This window comes from Hemicordylus capensis, chromosome 6, assembly GCF_027244095.1.
Source record: "Hemicordylus capensis ecotype Gifberg chromosome 6, rHemCap1.1.pri, whole genome shotgun sequence".
Lineage (NCBI taxonomy): Eukaryota > Metazoa > Chordata > Lepidosauria > Squamata > Cordylidae > Hemicordylus > Hemicordylus capensis.
In genome coordinates this window covers 27,016,698-27,043,814 of record NC_069662.1, presented here as the reverse complement: position 1 = coordinate 27,043,814, position 27,117 = coordinate 27,016,698, and the positions used below count along the sequence as shown (strand labels likewise).

At 43.9% G+C, this 27,117-nt stretch overlaps 1 protein-coding gene across 1 annotated transcript; it reads right to left on the bottom strand.

Moving 5' to 3' along the window:
* Nucleotides 1-506: 506 nt before the first annotated feature.
* Nucleotides 507-16,083, bottom strand: LOC128331019 (vomeronasal type-2 receptor 26-like). The gene is made up of 7 exons (XM_053264384.1): nt 15,793-16,083; nt 12,135-12,998; nt 11,765-11,992; nt 8,466-8,555; nt 7,561-7,687; nt 5,119-5,121; nt 507-1,408 (listed from the first exon to the last, which is right to left on the bottom strand). Exons 1-7 carry the CDS (start codon nt 16,081-16,083, stop codon nt 507-509), a joined length of 2,505 nt encoding a protein of 834 aa, XP_053120359.1.
* Nucleotides 16,084-27,117: the final 11,034 nt, after the last annotated feature.

Genomic DNA, 27,117 nt, shown 5'->3' with positions numbered 1-27,117 from the left:
CTGAGTTAAGCCATTGCATACACTGGGTGGCAGCAGTTCTCTAAGGTTTCAGTCAGGAATCTCTCTTAGGCCTACCTGGAGATGCCAGAGATAGAACCTGAGCCATTTTGCATGCCAAGCAGATGCTCTACCACTGAGCTACGGCCCTACTTATGGTTTAATATTGTACAATGGTGCTCATTGATTATCTTTTACTCCATAGTTGGAGTTCACATGTTGCCAAGCCCATGAGTGCTGCAGAGGGGAGGATTTGCAGGGCAGTCAACGTAGCCAATGACTTGTATTCAGTCATCATTTAGCTGCAGCTACAACTTGAAAGATATATTTAAACTATCACACAAAACCTTCAACATAATTTATGAAACAGCATAAAAGTTAACTCAATTAGTTTCTTGTTTAAAACATGTGAATGGAAGGAAATTAGGTTCAATCCTCCTCTGCAAGGCAGTTGCAGAGCATCCATGTCGGTGAACACTATGAAATACTAAAAGGAATAATTAGATGACTTAAACTTTTCGCTTTAACAGGTGATCCCTTTTGTTCAGATCAGACCTCAGAACAATAATGTAATATTTAGGGAAAAAGATGCAAGCCTGCAGCCCAATGGTGGAGGCCAAGATGGAGAAAATCTCCACTGCTACCATGTATTTCGCCTTGGTGCTCTGGTAGGTTGGAACAAAGGATAACCACACACTGCAAAAGATCAACATGCTGAAAGTGATGAACTTGGTTTCATTGAAACTGTCTGGTAGGTTCCTGGCCAGGAAAGCCACAGTGAAGCTCACAAGGGCTAAGAAGCCCATGTAGCTCAGGACACAGTAAAACATCGTCATGGAGCCTTCATTGCATTCCAGTACAATTTCTTCAGGCACTGAGTGCATGTCAACATCTGGGAAGGGGGGAGAGGTTGCCAGCCATATCCCACAAATGGCTGCTTGGATGAAGGAGCAGCAAAGAACAATGGAAGTGGTCATTTTTCTCCCCACCCATTTCCTCATGTTGCTTCCTGGTTTGGTTGCCATGAAAGCCAGAACCACTGTGATGGTTTTTGCCAATACACAAGACACAGCCACAGAAAAGACAATGCCAAAAGCAATCTGCCGGAAGAGACACATCACCTTATCAGGCTGTCCAATGAACAGAAATGCACAAAGGGGGCAGAAAAAGAGTGAGATAAGGAGAGTGTAGGTGAGGTTCCGGTTGTTGGCTTTGACAATGGGAGTGTCATGGTGCTTTATGAAGGTCCCTAGCACCAGAGCTGTGATGGAGGAAGATAAAAGAATGAAAATGACTAAACTCATCCCCAAAGGTTCTTCATAAGTCAAGAACGTTACTGCCTTCGGTATGCATTGCTTTTTATCTTTGCTTGGATAGTGATCATCTTCGCATGCTGTGCAGTCATCCATGTCTGAAAAAAGAAAAGAAGTGCTTTCAGAGATGATGAATGAAATATCACTCTTTAGTTGTCCAAAAGACTCCCACTCACAATTGCAAAATGGGTCCATAAAATCAATTTTAACTGTATTGATTTTCTGGTACTGGTTTATTCTGCTGCTTTGACTGTCTTGTGGGTTTCTTTTTCTTATATATCCAGATAATGAGAGCTTTGTTCCGATGTTTTGTGGGAAAGGAGCATACATACGTATAGCACCAACAGTGCTCACTCACCCCTCTACCTTACTTCTCATGGTCATGACACTGTTTGTCTGTAGAGAGACATCTGTGGAAGTGACAATGATGGGAGACACTTTTGTGATCAGTACAGGGGTGCAACTAGGTAATTTAGGGGCCCAGACTGCCCCCGCCATAAGGACCCCCCTGAAACCTGTTTTTTGGGGCCTCCTGCCACGGTGAACCTAGTGTTTTTAAAAAAATGTCAGCTGTTGTGCGACTGAGGGGTGGCTGCCAGGGGGTGAGCCAAGCAGTCCTTCTCCACCCACCCACCCCGACAGCGGCAGTGGTTGGAGCAACGTTGGACTTTTCCATTCAGCCCAGCATCTCTTGCTAACTGCAAGGCGTGCCTGCACAGTTGAGACTGTCGCAAGCCTGATCGGTTCAGCACGGCAATTGTTTGGTGCAATGGGCAGCAGCGGGGTGGGCATGGGGTGGCTGTAGGATCCCCCCTGGCCATTTGGAGGCCCCCCAGACCTTGGAGTCCACAGACCAGGGCCCCAAGGTCCGGGGGTTAGGGCGCCACTGGATCAGCAGCCTGGATTGTCCCAGGTAGTTGATCAAGGAAACATCACAGTGATGGAGTTTCCCTATTCAGAAGAACACTGCTGTAACTGTCAGTGCCAAACTGGAGAGGGTGAGTGACACACTGGGGTGGGACTTCTGCTTTCAGTGCTGTTTGTACAGCACTTTCTCCACATTATATCGGAATAAGGTTATAATGTCACCAGAATGCAGATGACAGCCAACTCAACCTCTTATTTCCATTAAAAAAAATAAATTAAAATAAGTGGCCACAGAAAACAAAATGGCCACCGCACATGCTCAAGTGGTCCCTATAAGGCTCTAGGCCTTGCTAGGCCTCACAGAGGCCATTTGAGCATTTGTGGCGGCCTAAAAAATGGCCACCATGCCAATGTTTGCAGGTCCGAATCTGCCTAAAAATCAGCCTGGGATGGGCTGCAGTGGTAAATTAAGAGGCCGGTGGGGGAGGAGAAGCCTTTGCAGACCCCTCTCCACCGCGGCCTTTAGGAAGCTCCCTGAGGGGGCTACAGGTAAAAAATTTTTTGCAGCATGGCACTGGTGACCCCTTCAAGTGGCGCCCAGGGCACATGACCTGGCTCCCCCACCCTAGAAACAGCTCTGCCATGCTCAGTTGAAACTTCTTTATTTAAACTTAAAGTGTTAGATGGCTTTGGACTGTTTCCCTAAAGGACCACCTTCTCCCATAATACCTCCTCACAAACTAAGCACTTTTTGTGGGATTTCAGGAGAGGACTTCATTTCTGTCCTGCTAACAACAATGGCATGGATCATGGGGACATGATGTGGGACTTTGTCTGTAACCACAGAGCCTTTTCGGTTCATCAAGTGAGAGGTCCTGAGGGAGGGTGCTGGCAGAGGCGTATCTAGGGAAAATAGCGCCTAGGGCAAGCACTGAAATTGCGCCCCCTGTCCAAACATCTGATACCCAGCTTTCAGATAACTTTACCATAATATCAGCTGAAAAATACGTCAGGGTCATTAATCTTTTAATATTTCAAAAACTATTTAGCAGTGGATGTAGCCAGACCAAAAAATGCTGGAAAACTATGAATTTTAGTATGCTGGGACTCATGAAATACCCAAATACTATGTGGAGATGTACTTGAAAAACTAAACAGAAGTGCCTGTCCAATTCTCTACTATGCATTGTAGCATCACTACTACATAAGTTTTAAAAATAAATGGAGAATTTGACTTTTCCCAGATATTCTGAAAATAATTAAAGGATATGCAGAGTAAACTGTGTCACTACTTGGAATATATTCTAGTATTTCAGAAAGACAGTTAAAATGAGAGAAAGAAACTCCCAGTGGGCCTTAATACTAAGGATTTCACACTGATTCAAAGACCAACTCACCATTAATAGCCATATTATTAAGACATCACATTTAACTCACTTATCACAAGAAGCAAAGTAAGCGCAAATGAACACAATCCTAGTTCATGAGCTTCAGCTTAGTATTAACAAGCCCTAATTCTCTGTACTTGGTGCCAAACTAAATATGTGTACAGTGACATATTATTATTTTTTTTAAAAAAATTACCTGTAACCCCTTTGGGGGGGCTTCCTAAAGGCCATGTGTGGGGGTCTGCAAAGGTTCCCCCTCCCCCCGCTGGCCTCTAGGGCCTCGCAGGGACCATTTGAGTATGTGCAGTGGCCGTTTTTTAAAATATATTTTTTTAAAAAAATGGCCGCTGAAAACAAAATGGCCACTGTGCATGCTCAAATGGCCTCTGCAAGGCCTGGCCTGGCCTAGGGCCTCACAGAGGCCATTTGAGCATGCACGGTGGCCATTTTGTTTTCAGCAGCCTTTTAAATTTTTAAAAAATTTTTTAAGAATGGCGCTCCCCTTCAAGTGGCGCCCGGGGCACATGCCCTGCCTGCCCCACCCTAGATATGCCCCTGGGTGGTGGGGATGGCAGCAGAAGTTCACTTTACCTGCAGATGATCCACCTGGAGTTGCTGGGTCCATGGCTGCCATGGGTAGCGTGGAGGTGTGAGAATTTAGATGTGTTCTCCCGGCACCCAGAAATCCCACAATGCACCACACAAGTGTGTGGTGCTTTGTAGAGATCACCCCAGCACTTGTCTGTGTTTCAGTGCTGGCTGAAAGCACTGACACACAGTCAAACACTCACTTCCTTAACTTCGTGTATCAACCCAGCTTCTTAGCAGGGTTTGCTGCTAATGGTCCTAGTAGTTTCCATTGGCATCGAAGCCCAGGCTTAGCTGCTCAGGAGAACAGCCTCATACTCAAGCTTTGAAACTTCCATATGGGAAACACATTTTGTCCTCTTTATAATGGCCTTTCAACATAAAGTAGAAGTGTTTATACAAGTTTATCCAAGTTTGACTTATGTAAGTACAAAGGTTTATGTGATGACACATGTTTGTGATTTAAGTCTGACTGTTTTTAACTGGTTTTTATGTTTAGAGATCATGCTTATTTTATGGTGTGCTTTTATAGTTGCCTTATTGCATGAATAATGTAAAAATTATGGTGATGCATTTAATTATGTTGTGGTCTGTCTTGTACATTATTTGAAGCGAAAGTCAAGATCTGCATATTTAAAATAATTAAATGTCTATTTTTCAATGACTATAATAACAGTGACATAGGAACATAGGAAACATATACTGAGTCAGACCATTGGTCTATCTAGCTCAGTATTGTCTTCACAGCCTGGCAGTGGCTTCTCCAAGGTTGCAGGCAGGGATCTCTCTCAGCCCTATCTTGGAGAAGCCAGGGAGGAAACTTGAAACCTTCTACTCTTCCCAGAGTGGCTTCATCCCCTGAGGGGAATAACTTGCAGTGCTCACACATCAAGTCTCCCATTCATATGCAACCAGGGCAGATCCTGCTTAGCTAAAGGGAGAAGTCATGCTTGCTACCACAAGACCAGCTCTCCTCTCCAAGAAGTCCAAGAAGTTGGACTTCTTCTCTGTGTTTCTTCTATTAATTGCTAAAGAAAATTGTTTTTTATTCCTTCTGTCAGAAATTTGATAGGTCTGATTCCTGGAGTGACCCTTGAAATGCATGAGAAATAAAGTTGGTTCTCACTTTGAAAACAGTGGGGGTTTAAAAAATGTATTTTATCTCACTTTTCTAATCCCCAAATTTTCTTGCTATACCAATGAATAGCAAGACATAAACAATACATACACATTGAACATAGCAAAGCAAAACACAACAGCAATCAGTCCTATTGCCTCACATGGTTCTTTTGAACAGGGAGAAAACAGACTAGCTCAAGCAGAGCAGGTCTCTGCCTCTAGCTCCCTCTCCCAGGGTAAAGAACATTGGAGAGCCAGCGTGGTGTAGTGGTTAGAGTGCTGGACTAGGACCAGGGAGACCCGAGTTCAAATCCCCATTCAGCCATGATACTAGCTGGGTGACTCTGGGCCAGTCACTTCTCTCTCAGCCTAGCCTACTTCACAGGGTTGTTGTGAAAGAGAAACTTAAGTATGTAGTACACTGCTCTGGGCTCCTTGGAGGAAGAGTGGGATATAAATGTAATAATAATAATAATAATAATAATAATAATGGGCAGAATCAATGAATTCTATGATAACACAAATGGGATTGTTATCTAATAATGATGTAATAAGTAATGTAACTGCAATAAGTAAAGTAACTGCAATGAACATGAATGGAGATGCAGAGTATTTTCCCCACACAATTACATCAGATAATTATTCAATTTGAAGCCATGAATGATTCTATATAATGAAGAGCTGAGCCATAAATTCTTTGAATAGCTTTTGCCTGGAGGCATGGGCAGAGGCCTCCAGGCAAAAGGCCCCACCTTACCCAACTTTTAACCCCCTTTCTTTAGCCAGGGTTAAGGGTACACTCACACTGGAGTTATGTGGGTGCGTCGGCTGCATGCAGCCTGATAACACACAGAGTTGAGTGCCTAGAGCACCCAACTCCTGACAGATTTCCCCAATGCACCGTGCTTACCGCATTAGTGCATTGTGGGGTATACAGAGGCCAGGTTGCATTGTCCTGTCCTCCAGAGATGTGTGCTGCTTGAAGCAGTGTGGATGGTGTGGATGCGTGGTCCGTGCATCCCATCAACACACTTGGATCATCTGTGGGGAGATAGGTTCGTCCCTGCTTTCTCATCTTGTCATGAAATCTCCTGTGAGTCTGAAAGACAGTTGAAAGCCTCCTCTCTACATATGCTACAAATACTAGTATAAATTTGCACCCCATGCAATTAAGAAGCAGGATACTGATACACCGGGGGTGGGGGGGACAAAGACATTTCTGCTTATGGCACACACACATCCTTATCATGTGTGGGTGGGCCTGCAGACAAATTATGGTTCAAGGTGGACCAGTGAGTACGTGACAAATCTCCATCATCATTTCAAACTGACTTCCATGATAGTGCCTCAAAGGATGCTAGCAGACCAAGAAATTCTGTGAGAAGGGAAAATTCAAGCCATCCATGAAGGTTATTAACAAAAATCTCAGAAACTACGCATTTTGAAGCGTAATTATATCATGATTGAATACCCTCTAATATGTGAAATGCTTGATCATTCCATGGATTACACATTCTATCTCGATCCGGATATGGGTCACATTTTTAAATTATTGGTTGAAAATAAGGTTCTCTTTGGATGGAATGGTTCCACTGATTTTAGTAGACAATTTTTAAATCATGATGGAAGATGGCTATTAAGGGAAAGCTCACTCATTATGGTCTTTCAATTGAGGTTCTGAGGCCCAAGTGTTATGAACAAGCCCCAAAGATTATAAAACAGCATATAATAGATATAGAATGGCAGCATGAAATGAGTAGGTCTCCAATAAGATTTAAAACATGGAGATCTGTATTTTGATTGAGTTACTGTACATCTTTAACAGTTTCTAAATATCACAGAGCATTTACTTTGGCTCATTTTGATGTGGAAGATGGAAAATATCAGAAAATTCCATGCTCTGAAAGTTGCTGCTCATGTAGTTAAGGATGTAGAGAATGTTGGCCATATTCTACTATATTGTAATGTTTACAGACATTTGTGGACTGCTTTAATTTCCCCTTTAACAGAGGCCTTACCAAGCAGAGGCGATGAAACATTTTTTATTTTATTTTTATTGTTGCACCACCAATTCAACAACTCACATAATGTAGTCAAGCTTTGATCAGCTGCTATCCGCATTTGGAAAGGTTTGGACTAATGCTTCCAAATAATTTGAGAACACCATCATTACACTTAAAACAGTAATGTTATTTGTTATCTATTACTTCTGTAAATTGTTTACTGTTACACACACACACACACACTGGTCAACAACCATAACAAAGTCTATCATCATCACATTCTACCTGTGTGGTTAGAAAACTTCCCTTCTGGACATGGAACACAATTGTAGCAGCAAAATGGCTTCTCCTCCTCCTTTTTCTTATGATAACCAGTTTGACAGTTGTCATTACAGAGAGAAATGGGTATCACCTATCAATGGAATAAGAGGAGTAAACACTAACACAATATTTTTTAGAATTCCTGATTTCAGTTAAAATCTGTTGATATAGCATGAGTGCATTATAATGCTCAGAGATAATTCTTTGTGCAGTTATATCTCTCATTTGCTTTCAGTTGGTGGTTGACTGTAGCACACGGAAGGTTCTGTGGTGGATTGACAGTGGCTGAAGGCTAACTGTTATGGCAAGGGGTCTGTACAAGACACTCAGCTTCCTGAAGGCATCTTGAATGGAGTCACATGACATGCTCCCCCTCAGCCATCGCCAGAGATTAGCTCCAACACTTTCCCCCCTGAGCCATCTCCCCACACTCACCTCTTCTTCGATTTTCCTCTAAGCCTCCTCAGACCCCCTCCATAGGCTCTGTCTACAAACAACAAACAGCCAGCTGAATAAACAAACCTTTAGCTCATTTACTGTATATCTGCTGCAGGTCTGTCATTACTATTCCTCACTAAAACTCCTGGTAGGAGGTAGGGATGTGCACCAGCCATCCATGCACCTTCTGGCGGGGTGGGGAGCTGTTCCCTTAAAAAGAAGGTAAGGGGCTCCTTACCTGCTCACCCCACCCTGCTGCTTTCCCACCACCAGCGCCCTCTTTGCAAACACCCAAGCGGGGCTGAGGCACTGCTCCCTACAGCTTCTGCATGGCATCAGCACACAAATGGATGACATGTGTGCATTTGCAAAGCAGCTGCTGGTGGTGGGAAAGCAGTAGGGTGTGGGCGAGCTGGTAGAGAGCTCCTTACCTGCTTTTTAGGGGCTGGTGGTTCAAACTTCAGCACCTGAGCCACTTCGGCGAATCCAGGAGGAGGCCCCAAACCATCTCGTGCATATCCCTAGTAGGAGGGACAGGTGAAGCAACTATATAACTCAGATTTCTCTTGGAGGGTTTTACTTAGAAGGAAATCATGATTTCCCATACAGTCATCCCTTGCCAACCACGAGGGTTCTGTTCTGGGAAAACCTTGCAGTCAGCGAATTTGCAGTAGACGAGCCATTGAAATCAATGGCAAACGGGGGTTGGGGAATTATGGTCACAAAAAGTCCAAAAAACACAATAAAAAATAGGGGGAATTCCCCCCAAATCCCCCCCAAATCATCAGGAGTGAGTAAAAGAAGTTAAAGGGACCAAAAAAATAAATAATCCCAACCCCCCAGAATGATACCTTGACACCCCTAAATAACCCCCTGACCCCCCCAAAAATGAACCCTGACCCACCCACCCCAATTGCAAAAAAATCTCACCAAACCGCAGATACTCAGGTCACAGTCGCAGATACTCAAAACTGTGATTGGGAAACCTGTGATTGGTGAGGGATGACTGTAAAGAAATTATTTTTGTTTGTTGCATTTCTAGGCAGTATACAGATTAAAACATAATATGAAATAAAACATTTAAAATTCATAAAAACAGAAAAAAATCACGCTAGATAAAAACACACATTCAAATTTAAAATTTAAATTTCAGTTAAAAGCCTGGGGGGAAAGGTACATCTTCAAAGTCCTCCTAAAAGCAAACAGGGAAGGAGATGCTCTTATTTCAGCAGGCAGCGCGTTCCAAAGCTACAAAGAAGCCACAGAGAAGGCCTGGTCCCGAGTAGCCACCAAACAAGTTGGTGGCAACCATAACTGGACCTCTCCAGATGATCTTAATAGGCGACAGGGTTCACGACAGAGAAGGCGCTCTCTTAAGCACCCTGGACCTAAGGTGTTAAGGGCCTTATAGGTAATAACTAGTACTTTGTATTTCGTTTGGAAACATATCAGCAGCCAGTGCAGTTCTTTTAGAATCGGTGGTATATGGTCCCTTCGGGTAAACCCAGAGACCAATCTGGCTGCTGCATTCTGTACCAATTATAGTTTCTGGACTACGTACAAAGGCAGCCCCATGTAGAGTGAATTACGGGGCACTGCTTTGCAGTGGTTCCGTTCCTATCTCTTGGGTAGATCCCAGATGGTGGAGCTTGGTGACAGTCGCTCCTCAAAGCAGGAGCTATTATATGGAGTCCCTCAGGGCTCCATTCTGTCATCAATGCTTTTTAATATCTACATGAAACCGCTGGGTGAGGTCATCAGGAGATTTGGTGCTGGGTGTTATCAGTATGCTGATGACACCCAAATCTACTTCTCCTTTTCATCTTCAGGAAATGGCACTCACTCTTTAAATGCCTGCCTACAGGCAGTAATGGGCTTGATGAGGGAGAACAAATTGAAGCTGAATCCAAGCAAGACGGAGGTACTCATTGTGGGGGCTCAGAATCTGAGGAGTGAGTTAGATCTCCCTGTGCTGGATGGGGTCACACTCCCCCAGAAGGAGCAGGTGCGCAGCTTGGGAGTACTCCTGGACCCAGGCCTCACCCTGGTTTCTCAGGTGGAGGCCATGGCCAGGAGTGCTTTCTATCAGCTTTGGCTGATTCAACAGTTGCGTCCATTCCTTGAGGAGGATAACCTCAAAACAGTGGTGCACCAGCTGGTAACCTCCCGGCTTGACTATTGCAATGCGCTCTACGTGGGGCTGCCTTTGTACGTAGTTCGGAAACTTCAATTAGTTCAGAATGCGGCAGCCAGGTTAGTCTCTGGGGTAACCCGGAGAGACCATATTTTGAAACAACTGCACTGGCTGCCGATATGTTTCCGGGCAAAATACAAAGTGCTGGTGATTACCTTTAAAGCCCTGAACGGCTTAGGCCCGAGTTACCTTAGAGAGCGCCTTCTTCTGCGTGATCCCCACCGCACATTAAGGTCATCTGAGGAGGTCCGTCTCCAGTTGCCACTGGTTCATTTGGTGGTGACTCAGAGGCGGGCCTTCTCTATGACTGCTCCGGGGCTGTGGAATGCGCTCCCTGTGGAAATCCGTAATTTGAATTCTCTGTTAGCCTTCAGGAGAGCCCTTAAAACGTATTTGTTTGGCCTGGCTTTCCAGGGTTTTTAAATTTTAACCCGATTTTGGGGCTTTTAATTACTGTAAACTGTTTAATCCTATTTTAAAATGTTTTTATATTGTTAATTGCTATATTGTTTTTAATTTGTTTTAGTTTTTATTGTTTTAGTGGCTTGTTTTAATTGTAAACCGCCCTGAGCCATTTTGGAAGGACGGTATATAAATCAAATAAATAAATAAATAATAAAATAAATAACCCTAACACGGATCTCCTGCTTTCATTTAAAAAAAAAGCTAAGATCTAGCCCTTGTAGAAGTAGCTTTATGGAGCAAAATGTATGGTCATTATTTTTCAAGTGTTCAGATTCTTATAACAACTTTTCCTCGTAATGAATCCCTATGAGGATTCATTGCACACTTTCATTTCTTCTGTTCATTTTGACTATCACTGGCAATCCCAACTGTAAACTGTCATGTGTCAACTACACTCCCCCCCCCACACACACACTTGGGTACTCAATTTATTTTTTAGGTATTTTTGAAGTGTTTCAATTATTTATTGTCGTCATTACACACCTTCATTTCTTCTGTTCATTTTGAACACTCTGCTTTGCAGGTGGGGGTAGGGAATTAGTGGCATCCCATGTTCCAACTACCCCCCAATAGTGACCACACATTTTGCTCCATAACTCCATAACTTCTACAAGGGCTAGAGCTTAGCTTTTAAAAAAAAAAAAAAGAAAGCTGGGAATCTGGGGAAATTAATGCAAGTGATTCAAAGTTTGAATTAATTTGAATTGAATCTGGGGTGATTTGGAGGGGTCAGAGTTGGATCCCCCCAAATCGAGGGTGTTTCAATTTGGGTACACTTCAAATTTTTAAAAATGATTTGTGCACACCCCTAAGGATTAGTTTGCCTGTTGTATCAGGACTTGATTATTCATAACTTGAAATATTTTAAGTCATATCCATCAAAGAAAAGGAAAGGTTTTGCTGTCGATTTGTTGTCAACTCCTGGTGACCACAGAGACATGTGGTTTACCACATAGCAAGATCAAAGTGTCTACATGCATAATAAGATAGATATTCTGGGTTAAAGACTGTGGAAGTATTTTATGAACGGTTCCTCCAATAATGTAGTTCTCAATTCTACTGACATCCCACCTGGTTAAAGATTCTGTTCCATACAATGGCATCGTCTTCAATGCTGAAATGTTTGCCTGACAGGATCCAAGGATTTATCCATCCGACTTTCACTCTATGAAAGGACTTGTTGGGAAAAGAGACCACGTTTGTAATATCAAAACCCATTAAAAATTCCCCATTCTCATTTAAATGTACTGTTTCTCCAGCACTGTTGTTAAATGAGATGTTCCTGAGAAAGGGATGGAGCTAGATGGAAAGAGAAAAAGTTACCAAAAAACTTTCAGTTTAGAAGACCTGTCATTAACAGACTAAGACCTTGTGCACTCTTATCGTTATCTGCTCATGGCAATTAAGATTATTTTTTAGTTTAATTTCCCAAAACAATTACCTGCCATGGTTTGATATTTAGATACTCCAGCCTCCTGCTGTTTACCATTACTCTGGATTTGGATTTGGCTCTGGAAGAGTACCAGATATCCAGTGCATGTGCCACAGCATAGACAGCATTGTAGATACTGTAGCTGTAGCCAGTCATACTTGTTTCAAAAAAAGGCCCAGGAATCTGCTCCAGCTTCTCCTTCCCTGTGCAAGTTTTCTCTGAATCTCCCTTAAAACTGGGATTTGGAAATGAACATCCAAATGCTTGCTCCCAGAATATGTGGATGAAATCGTCTCCCTTGGCCAAATCAGGACTCAAATTTTGAAGAAAATCTTGGAATCCCTGGACTTCATGGGCATGAGTTGTGAAGGCTAAGGCCCCATGGAAGACTTGTATGTCCCAATCCCTGTGCAGGGCCACTGCTACGAACTCCATCTGGGCTGTCAAAACCCACACTTTACCAAATGCTTTCTCATAGTCATATGCTCCTTGGCCTAGTAACTCTCTTAGACATATCATGGCCATAGTTTCTCCATGGACAATAACAGTGTTCGCTGTACTTTGCGCAACAGTTAAAAATGATTCCTTCCGCTTGTCTTGAGCATCTAAGAATTCATTAAAAAAAAAGAATGCAGGAATGTTTTCTATGAAAGCAGTGCAGATGCCACTTTGAAAAAGTGTTGGTACTAGGTTCTTCACAAAGAGTTCACCAGTATTGTCACCCATGGTCATCAGCCCCACCCACTTCCATTTGAAATGCAGAAGTAGTTGGACAATCCCATCGTACTGATGGATATCGTTCGGAGCCATACAGTATGAATAATGAAGATGGGATTGACCTGTCTGCATTTGGGCAAATTCACCATAGCTGAACTAAAAGGGAAACAAAAGACAAATGAATTAGAAGCCCAGCTTATCAATTATGAATACTGAAATATTTTGCACTTTCTTTATCCCTTGTAAAGTGAGTTTGACTGCACTGTGGCTCTCTTCCTTCCTGGACAGGTGGGCAGACATGAACATATTCTTTCAATTTTGCTGTAATTTCTGTGTTGGCATTATGCTTCTTAGGTTTTACAATATTAAAACTTATTTTAATAGCTACAGTAGATGAGAATATGAGATAGAGATTAAATAATCAGAACCACCTTGAGCCTTTGGAGTCAGGTGATATATTAATTAGATTAATTAATAAAAAAACAACGATTTCAGAAATGCTATGGCAAATATTTTGGGATTACTTTGACAAAGCCTTCCAACTTGATAGAGGTTATCACCTTGAAACTTACCTAGGGAAAAAATATGTTCTATATTATGGTATTCAAATTTCAGATAAGGAGCTTATTCAGGTTTGATAAGTTCCAAACCATAGGCCAATAGGAAACAGGAAGGTTGTGATAAGGCTGACAAGTTGTGCTTATTTTTATCCTGTACCCTTTGCTCCACCATAGATTTTGCATATGCAACATCAGGCTTGAGCAGCAATGTCAGGGATCCTCTGAGTAAGTCCTTTGTTCCAAGAAGAAATAAATAGGTCTATTAGAGAGATATAAGCAAATTAATTGATAGCATTAAATGAATAGAAATGGAGCCAAAAGCATAGATAAATGCCAAGTCAGGAGCTGCATACTTGAGTTTCTAAAAGAAATTCTTTTGTTGCAGATACATGAAGGAAGGAAGGAAGGAAGGAAGGAAGGAAGGAAGGAAGGAAGAAAGAAAGAAAGAAAGAAAGAAAGAAAGAAAGAAAGAAAGAAAGAAAGAAAGAAAGACTATGAGCCAGGTCTCATGATCAGTGAGACGCGGTTTGGGAAGATAAGCGGGGAAGCCCTCTCTCCCCGCAGACGAGCAGGGCGGGAGCCCTGGGCATCCAGATCGGCCACCCACACGACTGCCAGCTCAGTGACGGCCCCCAGAAGCTCCAGTATGCCCTGCGTGAGCACGCAGGGCATACTGGAGAGACCCCCAGAGCCGGGAGGCGGCTTTTCACCTCCCCCCCGGGGGTCTACTCATGAGTAGCCATGGCATGCAGCTACTCATGATTTTAAAAACTGGGTTTGCGGAACACTCGCTCCGCAAACTCAGTTTAAGGGGAGGGGTTGTTTGGTGGGTTAACCGCCGGGAGGCAACCTGACTTGCCTGTGAGCCTGGTGGCTCCCACGATCAGCAGAAATCGGGCTAGGCTAGGCTCCCCTAGCCCGATTTTGGCTGATCGTGGGAATAGCCTCTATGTTTGGGAATGGGGCAGGGAGGGGAGGCAGTATTACTTTTTCTTCTCATAACATTCCCACCCACCCCCCACAAAAACCCATTATCTTGTAGTAGTTATTTGCTCAAATGATGATTTCCTTAAACTTTCTCAAATGTTTGTGTGCATACCTAGTTCAACCCTTACAATGTGGACTTGATGTTCAGCAGCAGTGTATCCTGGAAAACTGAAATATATTCTCACTGATTTCTACATGTTGCTATTCTGTACTTCAGAATTGAGTCAATGTAAGGTTCACACAGAGATTGACCAGTTTGTCCAATACAGCTAGACAAAAGGCGTTGCTGGCAGGTGGGTGGGCATTAGGAAGCTTAGGAGCTCTTGGTAGCTCCTAGTACTATCTGAAGTAGCTTTCCAGGTATTTGAGCTCATTTCTCTCTCCTTTTTGGATTGGCTGAATGAATGGATGCATGGACATGCTGTTGTTAATCTCTTTCTTTTCAGATTCTCAGGGTTGTTTTTACTCTATTTCCCATTAATATAAAGTGCTGAGAAGAACTATGGAATCCTTCTTTATTGCCTGAAGTGGTTGGGAGTAGGAGGCACTGCTTTGCAGCAGTTCTACTCATGCCACTGGGGTTGATTCCAAATGGTGTTGCTTGGAGATTGTTGCTCTTCAAAACAAGATTTACTGTACGAAGTCCCGTTTTAATATTGTTTCATGCTTGTCATTAATTAAAGGGAGTCCAGGTCTTCATCTGCCTTCATCAGTACACAGCCAAGGGTCATTTCTGTTGCAGATTCTTGCTTCAACCATGGCAGTGGAGATAGTCATGCCTGTGAGACATCCAAAATAAAATGCAGCAAGGCCACCCAGTCATTTGGGAGGCTGGTGTGTGGTGGAAGGAGCCCCAGTTGCTGGCCCCATCATCCCTGCTGCTGAAGCCACAGTGCTGCCATCCGAGCCTGAAACAGGCTGCTGCATCACTGGGGAGGAGAACAGGGGGTCATCTCTGCTGTCCCACATCTGCTGCAGCCATTGGTTTTAAAGATAAATGAAAACAAGACTAGCTCCCCCTCCTGCATTTAACCCTTTACTTTTAAGGGGAAAACCTTGACAGATTCCCATTTACAAGTATATCCATCGAGCTATCTCACAAGGCAGGGGGTTGGATCAAATCGCCCCATGGACTGGCTGCCCCCAAACCAGTTCAAGAGCTAGCCTTCGAGCTGAGCCAGCTCACAAATCCCTACAGTGAGGTAGTCAGAGTCACTACCCATGGTGTGAGGCCTGCCTAGAAATAACACAGGGTGGCATATCTTGGTTCCAGACAGCATCAGCCATGTGGGTAGCTGATGGTTTTCTAAATACACCCTCACAAAGTAACAACACAACACATTATCAGAAAGGCAAGGAAAAGCTGGATTCTGAAAATGCTGTGATCCTTGGGCAGAATCTACCTGTGGCAGCTTATAGATGTCCAAAATGGTAGCCAACTTCTGAGAGTTTTCAGGACCTTTCCCCCCAATAATGGCGATCAGATTGGTTTCAGTGCCACACTTATAGTTGGGGACAATTTTCTTCTGTTCAGAGAAAAAATCCATTATATTTTGGTTAAAATTCATAGGACGGAAGAAACCCTCAGCGAAAGGGCATCCCAAGGACACATTGAGTAAGCTCTTTGGATTCTTGTTGATTTCATTTACAGCAAATATCAAGGCCAGAAGATATTGGTAATTCTTTGTAACCATCCTGCAACAAAAGTTAGATGGTAGCATATCACAAGGCTATGCAATCATTTCTGAAATTCTTTCTCTGTTCAATTTTTGATTCCTGTCATTCTTTTATCAGGTTCTAGCAGAAAAATCATTGTTCATTCATCCTCTAAAGTCCTGCCACCTTAGTAGCCCAGACTTTCATCTTCCCAAGCTGGTGGAAAGAAGGATTTCCACCCTGGCTCCTACAGATCTCAAAAGAGCATTGATGGCTCTAGCTCAGTACTGCAAGAACAACCAACTATGGTCATAGGATCATAGGAAGCTGCTATATACTGAGTCAGACCATTGATCCATCTAGCCCAGTATTGTCTACACAGACTGGCAGTGGCTTCTCCAAGGCTGCAGGCAGGAGTCTCTCTCAGCCCTATCTTGGGATATGCCAAAGAATCAACTATGAAAAAAAGTTTTTTGGTTTATAATCCACCTCTGGATTATAAATAGCCACAAGGTTGAACAGGTCACTTGTTTCAAATAATGAGGGGTGGTCCTACATGCCTTTGGCTCAACAAAGGCCCACTGCAACTATGTTGCCCTCACCACACAGAGGAGCTCCACTACCATCTGAAAATTCCGTAGAGGAATTTGGGCGTAGAGGTGGCCAATATGTTCCAACAGCACTGAAATTATTTGAGGCCAAGCCATTGGTGCAGGTCCTCTATGGTGCCCATTTGGGGCCTCCCTCCAATTTTGCCCCAGTGGAGTGGGTTCAGTCTACATTTCTAAGAGCGGCCCTCCAAGTGCCACGTTGTGTCTCAAATGCCACCCTATGGTTGGAATCGGGCATGATAAAGGTTGAGGCCAGAGTGTGGATGGCCATTCTTAACCTCTGGCCTAAATTATCTCTCAACCCTTGGAGCCTGGCAGCTTTGACCCTGCAGAACAAGTTTCAAGCTTCCTGGGAAAGGGCTGTTTAGACTAAATTGTCCTTCCTGGGCTTCTTCAGTCAAAATTTCTAAGAGCAGCCCTCCGAGTGTCTTGGAGGCCCACTTGCTATGGACTGTGACCAGGCAAAAATGGTAATCAAACAAAGGATAATGGACCCTGAGCGCCAGGCTGACCTAGGTAGGGCTCCAACCTTCCTGTCCTTGGAAAGACACAGATATTCTGCCTCCCCCACTGCATACCTATCACAGTTGGAAATCCCAAACCAAAGAAGGGCCTTTACTCTTGCCCGCTGTCATGCCCTCCTCTCCACTATATTGGAAGTCAAATATGGAAAGATCCCAGTTGTGGAGAGGCTTTGTCCCTGTGACATTGGGGAGGTTCAAAACACAGAGCATATACTTCTCAGCTGCCCCTTTTATAGAGACAGTCAAGCCAAGCTTATATTTCTGCTACTTCTCAAGTACCCTGCATGCCCAAGCCATGCCAATAACTGGATGTTGTTCTCGGATGAAGACCTGACCTTCACATATAATACTGCCAAGTTTGTACTGCAGTGTGTAGGATCCACTGGGTCCTGACTGCGAGTCCATACCCTTGCATCAGCTCTGTATAGCTTTTATTACTTTATCTTTTCCTTCTAGTTTCCTCATTTAGCTAATTTCATTTTTCATACTTAGTTTTAGCCTTTTTGTTTTAATTGGGTAGTTTTAGCCACTGCCTTTTGCATTTTACATATTTTATATGTTTATGCTCAAAACCTTTTAATTATAGAGGCTTATAATCATGTCGATTATATTTTAAAAGTTTGTAGTGATTTCACAGCTGCTCCCCTTGCTAAGGTGTAGCAGTTTTATAGTATTATAATACAGTCTTATAGTGTTAAAGTAGCAATTTTAAAGTAGCAATTTTAATTTTATAGTACCAAAACTTGCTTTTATTATAATGAATCATGCCTTATTGTTCAGTCTTATGCTGGTCTTGGACCGTAATTCAGATTAATTAATTGATTGACTGATTGATTGATTCTAAAAGGCCCTTCTGCCATGTTTTAACATAAATCTTGCTATATTGCACAATAGCACTGAATTAAAAATCATATCTATGCACAGGAAACAAAAAACAGAATGAAATGGCAACAAAAGTCTTTACTGAATAAAATATACTTATCAAATTTCCTTTTTTAGTACAATGTCATAAAAGATAGTGGGATGACTGCAGAATACCCAAAGTAAAACAGATTACAACAACAAATATTAATATACTGCTTTTTAACAAAAATGTCCAAAGTGGTTTACATAAAGAAATAATAAATTAAAAAGATGCATCCCTGTCCCCAAAGGGCTTACAATCTAAAAAGAAACATAAGATACAACACCAGCAACAGTCACTGTACTGTGCTGGAGTGGATAGGGCCAGTTGCTCTCCCCCTGCTGAATAGAAAGAATCACCACATTTAAAAGGTCACACTTTGTCTAGTTAGCAGGGGTTACACAAGAAACAAAACTGAAAAATGTATGTGCATGAGGGCAAGTACAGATGATGCAGTCCCAACATATGCAGTTTGGGAATGGGTCAAGCTGAGAGCACACCCACTGGGCTATCATCAGAGGATGTCGCAATCTGCTCTCAGTATGTCCCTTTCTCTTTAGAAGTCTGTTAATCTGTATTGCTGTTCTATTTATGCCCCATATACTGTACCTATTTAAATGGGGGGTTGGAGCATGTGTATGGGGCCATTCAGATAAAAGAGCTCCCCCATATGATAGAGGGGTACACCAGGAGCAGATTGGGACATTCTCTGGGAATGTCACAATAGGCATGTATTCTTGGCACATCCTCTTTCCTAATTGCTTATGCCAGGTCAGCAAGGTCCACACTGACTTCAAGAGAAGATGAGGGGGAAAGCCAAAAATGAGGCTAGGAAATTATAAGAGTCATAAATAATAGTTGTGTGTTGAATGAACCAAGAAAGATAGAAATGAAAGGCAGAACTTATAAAGAGAAAGGGGAGGGGCAGAAACATGATTTAGATGAAGAAACAGCATTTCAACATTCAATTAGTACAATCTGTTAAGAAGTTTACTTAAATGACCCCCTCCCCCGCCTGTCCCCTGCCAAGTGCATAGCACTGAAAAAAATAATAGTTTCTTACATGGGAGATTCCATATCAGGATTTGGGTATGAAATGAAAGATAGATGATCAAACCAAAACATCGTCTGAGATGTAATTCCTCCTATCAAGACATCACCCGAGCTATGATACTTAAAAGGGTTATTGATGGGGTGATGGATAGGACATTTAATCTTATTCTCATAAAACGCAGTGTATTTTATCTTCAGCAACAACAGCAGCACTTGCAGCAACACCATCATAGTCCTGGTAGTTCCCCGCTAGAAACAGATCCAACCATTCACACGCAGCAGTATCATTATAATTCTTCTGGCTATAGGGACCTCTTTTCAAAAGCAGCTGATCCTGGTGGTAGAATATTTGAAGCCCTTTCCCTTTTTCTCTGTCCCCAAACTGTCAAAGGAAGATTATCAGAAACTGGAATGACTGAGCACTGCCTCCTTTGCTCCAGTTATGAATGAGAAAATGGGCCTTTTAACTACTTTTGGCGTTGGTTATGTGCTGTGAGTTGACCACTTCTGTAAATTACTCACAGCTTTGGTGAGAAACAAGATTATAGGGGGCATAACCGGAAACTCCACATGGAGCCTTGGAGAGAATTACAAGTTATATAATTGGGAATGACAAGGCATGTAATTAGCCTCTCCAAGGACTTGGGTCCTTAGTGATATCATGTCTAGCAAACTTTCAAAAGCAGTTTTTTTGGCCTGACTCACCACAACTATTCTCTGGTCTGGAGTGCACTGAGAATCATAATAGCTCCAAAACAAGTCAGGGAGGGGGTAATGCAATCCTGGCCTTGGAATGGTGTCATAGAAAAGAAGAAATATGTTTGGAATTGTATTAGCTAGTCAAGAGAGCTTTTCACGATCAATGAGAAGAGCTCATAGCTGGGCTGAGGGCAAGGAGGGTTTAGCTTCCCTTCCCTGCAAACAATCTTCTGGACAACTCCAGGTGGGCAGATTGCCCGCCCAGATGAGTGGTGGCTCTCCTGCCACTCCTGCTGCTGCTCCCAGGGTAGGGATGCCAGTATGTAACACCATGAAGCACACACACACACACACACACACACACACACACACACACACACACAGCTCCAGTAATGCATTTCTGCCCCCCCCCGAGTGTGTATGCTAAGGTGACACACAATCATTTAAATGAGGGTAAGGGAGCATTTGCTCCCTTGACCTCATTTAAGCAGGAGGCTACTTTGGTGAGTTTGTCACTGTGTAGCCACCGGAATCGGGCTTGGTTCACATGAGCGTGCAAAACCAGAATGGGCTCCTTTAGCCCGGTTTTGCATGCTCATGTGAATAGCCTCTATATCTGGTCATTTACCCTGATCACTCTCTTCCTGCTCTTCCTGCTCTTAGTGACACATACATGGTTCACATTAATTATTCTACTGAACATGTTCTTCTCTACTGCTCATTCTATAGAGACATTCTATAGAGACATTGAGATCCAGCATGGTGTAGTGGTTAGAGTGCTGGACTAGGACCGGGGGGACCTGAGTTCAAATCCCCATTCAGACATGATACTTGCTGGGTGACTCTAGGCATGTCACTTCTCTCTCAGCCTAACCTACTTCACAGGATTGTTGTGAGAAGACACTTAAGTATGTAGTACACTGCTCTGGGCTCTTTGGAGGAAGAGTGGGATATAAAATGTAAAAATTAAAATTATAAATTAAATTTGCACCTCCCTCATCCTTCCATTGCTAAGCAAGTATTATTATTATTTATATATTTTTACATTTTATATCCTGCTCTTCCTCCAAGGACCCCAGCATTCATGGGATATCAAGGTGTACTTCATATTTAAGTTTCTCCTCACAACAACCCTGTGAAGTAGGTTAGGCTGAGAGAGAAGTGACTGGCCCAGAGTCACCCAGCAAGTATCATGGCTAAATGGGGATTTGAACTTGGGTCTCCCTGGTCCTAGTCCAGCACTCTAATCCCTACACCATGCTGGCTCTCCGTATCCAAGTATCCAGGTCGTCTGAGCTAATTCTACAGCTCCTTGCTATGCTCTGACTCTGTGCCTGCCATCACATATAGCGTCGCCAGGTACTGTGCGGCTGCGATCAGCATTCGTTGGAGGATGACAGGCAGTGAGTCCTATCAGCCTTAATCTGACTCTCGGTGACTTTAGGCAGGCCCTGCAATTGCTCATGTGCCTCCCTTTTTTACTGTTCTTTATAACCTCTGTCTGGCTGTTTTGCAGTTTTATTAGGATTTTATATATTTCTATCTTCTCGCGTATTTCAACTTTATTACATCCATTCTTATGCCCCTCCCCTTTATGCCTTTTATGCCTTTTGATGACTTTTACTCTTTCTCAGGTGTTTAGGCCCTAATGCTTTTGGTGTATTAGCTACTATTTTTAGTATTTTTAGTCCTTTTAGTATTAATATGTACTATTTTATATGTAATTACATTTTATCTATTCTCACTTTTAACATGTAATCACCCTTATACTTTTTGCAGGTCTGTGACCATAATAAAGATTGATTGAATTATTCTCTCTTATTGCAAATGTATACACAGCACTCTAGAGAAAAAATACTGTTCATCTTTCCCTTCTTTTTATGAGTCCATAGTCATCTGCACAATTGTAGCCACTGGGGGGGGAAAGTTCATCCATAATCACAGAAATGGTTGCTGGCTTACTCTGTGTATGGGTTGTTTAAACCTCAGTCACAATACAGGTCAATTATACCCCATTTGACAAGGAAAGACAATATTCTGGTAATAACTATTCCATTTACTTTACTTTCACTTTAATTGAAAATTCCAGTCTTCAAGGTCATGCACTTGTTCTCACTAAACATCAGAGACAAAAGGTACAATAAAACAATGATTGCCAGAAGCTCATCTGTCAGAACAAGGCATACTGCACATAGTTGGTGCATAGGTGACTCATACGCAATGAGAGAATGACATCATTGTAAAACACACTATTGTAATATACATATGTGATACTAGAATTCTACTAAATTTTAGCTAAGTTGGTCCAGGCATTGCCAAGTTGTTAGGTATTCACACACAGAGACACATGGACAGCAAGGTGACCTCATAAGGCTGCTTTCCATCAAGGAGGTAGGCTGAAAACTATTGAAAGGTTCCTATGAGGTACTCCATTGAAAGGTTCCTATGAGATACTACAACTGTACTAACACTGATTCAAATTGGTCCAGCATTGCCAAGTTGTATGTTACACACATACAGCTGCCATTTTGAAATGTGTTCTGGAATTCATTCATGGGATATCAAGGTATAATGTTCTCTATAATCTTAGCATGTATACCAAGTTTCATAAAAATTAGTTCAGCAGTGATACAATAAAAACACTATAAAACAAACTATTAAAACAATTTAAAACATCAAAGCTTACTAAAAGCCAGGCTTAAAAAGTGTCTTAAGGGCTCTTTTAAAGGCTGACAAAGATGTTAGGCCACAGATATTGAACAGGGAGTGCATTCCACAGGCCAGGAGTGACTGTAGAGAAGGCCCACTCCCAAGTCGCTTCCAGACGAGCTGGAGGCAACTGGAGATGGACCTCTCTTGATGACCTTAATGTGCGGGATAATGCAAAAGAAGGCATTCTCCCAGGTAATGTTACAGTGCAGGCCTGATTTATATACTAAATATGCTCATTAGCTAGCGTACAAAATTAGGCCTGCCAGATAGCGTCACCAAGTGACCAAGTTCTTTTATATAGTGACCATGTAGGATCTGGGCGCAAGGAAGAAAGGAGATCAAGCCAATCCTAAATGATTCAATGGGCTTTATTGAGTATAAAAGAATAACAACATCAATCAAGCTGAGCAGAAAGCAGAACATCCTATCAGTATTACTAACAGTATTTCAACCCTAGCCAGCAACAATATTCACCCAGTGTTCCTAACTAACATATGTGTGTGTATTTAAATCTTCCTAAAGCCTAATACAATTCAGATATAGATGGAAAAGCGGGGGTAAGGAAGGCTGAGGGCTGGCATGGTTTGGGGAGATCAGGAATTAGTAGAGGGAAGGGGGGGGGGAGAAGAAGGGGAAGGGATGAAGGGATCCAAGGCTTGTAGGGGCAGCATATTACCAGGATCAGAGGCTTTGAGAGAGAAGGATCTTTCAGCTGAAGGAGCGAGGCTTTTGGCTGGAGACAGGAGCTTTTGGATCAAGCATGCAGTTTGCTCAGAGCACGGCTGAGAGTCAGAGCACCATGGCTGGGGAAGTCTTGACTTCTCGCTGTGCAGTAGAAGTCACAGACAGCTCCTGTCCATGGACAGAGTTCCTGCTTGTTGCCCCGTGGCTTAGCAGCAAACTCTGGGATTGCTTGTGAGCAGATCTTGCATGTAGGCACAAGATTGCTAACTCTCTGTCCAGTAGCCTCATTCTTTATAGTTGAATTTTCCTTTGATCTCTCATAGAGTTTATTCAAATCTCATCTTTTCCTGGGTCCCCAAAAAGGGGTGACAATGCTGTTACCTTCTGGACAATGTCTTTTAATTATTCAGGATATTGGCCAGTCCAGAGAGATTTGAATCTCATCTTCTGTAAACTGTGCACTTAGAAGGGGGCGGGGGACATTGCCCAAAGCAATTCTGCATCTCTGAGCTGAAAATGGGCATCTTCCCAGATTTGCCAGCCTGACCCCAAAAAGGTGTTAGTAAAGTAAGAATTAAAGTCTATAGGTGTTAAGGTGTTAGTAAAGTAAGAATTAAAGTCTATAGGTGTTTTCTTTGTATGCATCTACCTATGTTGAATTTCTATAGAGAGCAATTGAGTCAATCATTGACAAGGATTAACATGGACTTCTTGCAACAGGAGAGGGGAGATCAGCCTCTGGCCTCTTCTATAAACATTATCTGATAGTGAGTCACATTTTAGCATTTGGATGGTTCAGGCCTGGCTTTGGTGCTTCCTTGAGTACCCATTTTACAATACAATGCTGGAATGCCTCTTCCCTCACAGACCAGTTGAGATCTGGGGTGTCAATTCACCCTGAGCCCAGGCATTAATTCATTTCTTAATATAAAATGAAATCAGACACAGGCCTCAATTCCACATACTTCTGAGTTGGTACCTTTAAGTCTAAGGTTGGGGTACATGTGCCCGTACATGTGCTCCAACAGTAACCCAGTCCTAAGCCATTTAGGGCTTTAAAGATAATAACTAGCACTTTGTATGTTGCCCAAAAACCTATTGGCAGCCAATGCAATTGTTTTAAAGCAGGCATAATGTGGTACCTCTGCAAAACCCTGGAGACCAATCTAGCCTCTGAATTTTGGATCAACTGGGGTTTCCAAACCACATCCAATGGCAGGCCCACATAGAGTATACTGCAGTAGTCAAGCCTATACATTACCAGAGAGTACACCACAGTTCTGAGATCATTATCTTCAAAGAATGGATGCAGCTGTCAAATCAACCAAAGTTGATAGAACGTGTTCCTGGCCATAGCCTCAACCTCAGATACTAGAGTCAGGCCTGGTTCCAGAAGCACTCTCAAGCGACATACCTGTTCCTTCTGTTGCACTCCCCCTGAACAGGAAGATCTACCACATCCCTCAAAGTATGACCTCTTACCACGTGTACCCCCATCTTGTTTGGATTCAGTTTCAATTTATTATCCCTCATCCAGTCCATTACTGCCTGTAGGCAGGCATTTAGGTGAGTTATGCCGTTACCCAATGATGATGTCATGGAGAGATAGATTTGGGTGTCATCAGCATATTGATAACCTCTGCTCCAAATTTCCTGATAATCTCATCCAGCAGTTTCATGTAGATGTTGAAGAGCATCAGAGATAGGCTGGAGCCCTGAGGAACACCATATAATAGTGTCCCTCATGGTATAATATAATGTATATAAATTTATAATATAATATAAATATAAATAAAATGTTTCAGAGAGCAACTATGTCATAGTGACACCATCTGGAATCTACTCGAGAGATAGGAGCAGAACTACTGCAATGCAGTACAACCTATTCCCAAATCACTCAAAGTGTTCAGAAGGATACCATGATTGATAGTACCGAAAGCCGCAGAAAGCTCCAAAAGAACCAACAAAGTCACACTCCCTCTGTCCATTCCTTGGTAGAGATCATCCATCAGGCTGACTCTACCCCATCGCTGATTCAAAAGGCAGTTTGAAATGGTTCTAGATAGTATCATGCAAAACTAGCCCCCCGCTGCCACTGCCATTGCCACCATGAGGCTGAAACACTTTGCAAGTATCCCAGTCACCATGTGCACACTGTTCCCCCCCCACCTCCGGGGCAGTGGTGGGCAGAGCGGGAGCGGCTGCTGGGCTGACCATCCACCTCTGTGACCCTTATGTGGACAGTCTGTCAGTCTAGCGGTCACTCCTGATCCACCACCACGGGAGCCAGCTTCAGCCACCGCACCCCCCACACACATGGTGGGTAGAATACTTGAAAAGATGAGCAGTTTGGCTCAGCGGTGGGTGGGTGATGCTGATGCTGAACATCCGTCCACCCACCCCATCCTCTGGCCATATGCTACGGCCCTGCATGTTCGAGGGCTCCACACACTCCCCCCATGGAGCGGATTTCAACATCCCCTCGCAGGGTGCGAAGGGCTCCCTCTCACGCAGATGTGAGGTGTGAGGGCAGGAGCACGCCCAGGAAGGAGAGCCCCATCCTCCAGCTGGGTGAGGCAGAATGGCTCTGGTTAGCAGTGGCCAGTTCTGTTGCCACCGCCATGGCCCAGCCTGGAAGCTAGCGCGACAAGAGGCCAAACCTCTTGGAGTCTCTGGAGGTGAGATGTGCGGCGGGCCCGTTGTGCTTGGAGAAGGGGCTCCCCTGCCTGCAGGAAGGTCGGCCGGCCAACCGACCCGCTCCCTGCATGTTGGAGACATTGTCGGACCCACCCAGAGCAGCCGCCGTCCGCTTGGGAAGGAGGAGAGCATTGGCAAGACTGCTGCTGCTCCCTACCCTGCCTTTCCCTGGATTCTGAGCGGGGCAGGGACTTGATACTTGGGCTGTTCCCTCAGCACCTCTGCTAAGCGCATCTCTAGCCCGATTCCCTTTGAACTGGCTCCCAGCAGCAGCTACAGCAGCAACACTCCCCCCCCACCCCAGGCACCAGGAAGGGGAGAGCAGCAGCCCCATCACCTGTTCAGTTTCTGCCTGGATACAGCAAGGGTGCTGGGGATCTGAACTCGGGTCTCCCCAGTCCTAGTCCAGCACTCTAACCACTACATCACACTGCAGGCAAGGGCAGCTGCAGGCAAGGGCAGGGACACTCCTGCTCTTGTCCAGTGACTTGCAGGGGACAGGAAGGAGCACAAAAATCCCCATTCAGCCATGATACTTGCTGGGTGACTCTGGGCCAGTCACTTCACTCTCAGCCTGACCTACTCCACAGGGTTGTTGTGAGGAGGAACTTGAGTATGTAGTACACTGCTCTGGGCTCCTTGGAGGAAAAGTGGGATATTCTATATTATTAATTCTTCTAAACGGGCCATGCGCCCTGCGGGGTGGCTGGAAAGCAGTTTGACAGTTGGATCGGGGGTGCTGTGAAGCGGCAGGGAGCTCAGAGGCTGTCAGGCGAGCAGGCGACAGTCCCTGGCAGTGGCACGGGGAAGCAAGGACTGTGAGACAGAGATAGAAAGACGGAGGACAGAGAGCATGAGCATGAGACTTGAGAGGGGGGAGACTTGCGGGGGAGGCGAGCAGGGGTGGCGAGAGTGAGCGAGAGCATTGTGGGAGTGGCGAGGGACTTGCGGGGGGTGAGCGGGGGTGGTGAGAGCAAGCAAGAGCATTGCAGGAGTGGCGAGAGACTTGTGGAGGGAGAGCGGGGTTGGCGAGAACGAGCGAGAGCATTGCAGGAGTGGCAAGAGACTTGGGGGGGTGAGTGGGGGGGGGCGAGAGCGTTGTGGGGGTGCAATGCCACATGCTCAGTGCAAGACCACACAGATACTCTGTGCAGGGTCAGCTAGTAAAATGTAAAATGAATGAATAGC

Bases quoted from the DNA above. Each gene is read 5' to 3' on its own strand.
- LOC128331019 (XM_053264384.1), bottom strand. From the start codon at position 16,083: ATGGTTACAAAGAATTACCAATATCTTCTGGCCTTGATATTTGCTGTA. The intron at 11,993-12,134 runs GTAATTGTTTTG...CTTTCCATCTAG, and splicing joins TAAATATCAAACCATGGCAG to CTCCATCCCTTTCTCAGGAA. The intron at 8,556-11,764 runs GTGGGATGTCAG...CCCTCCTACTAG, and splicing joins GGAACAGAATCTTTAACCAG to GGATATGCACGAGATGGTTT.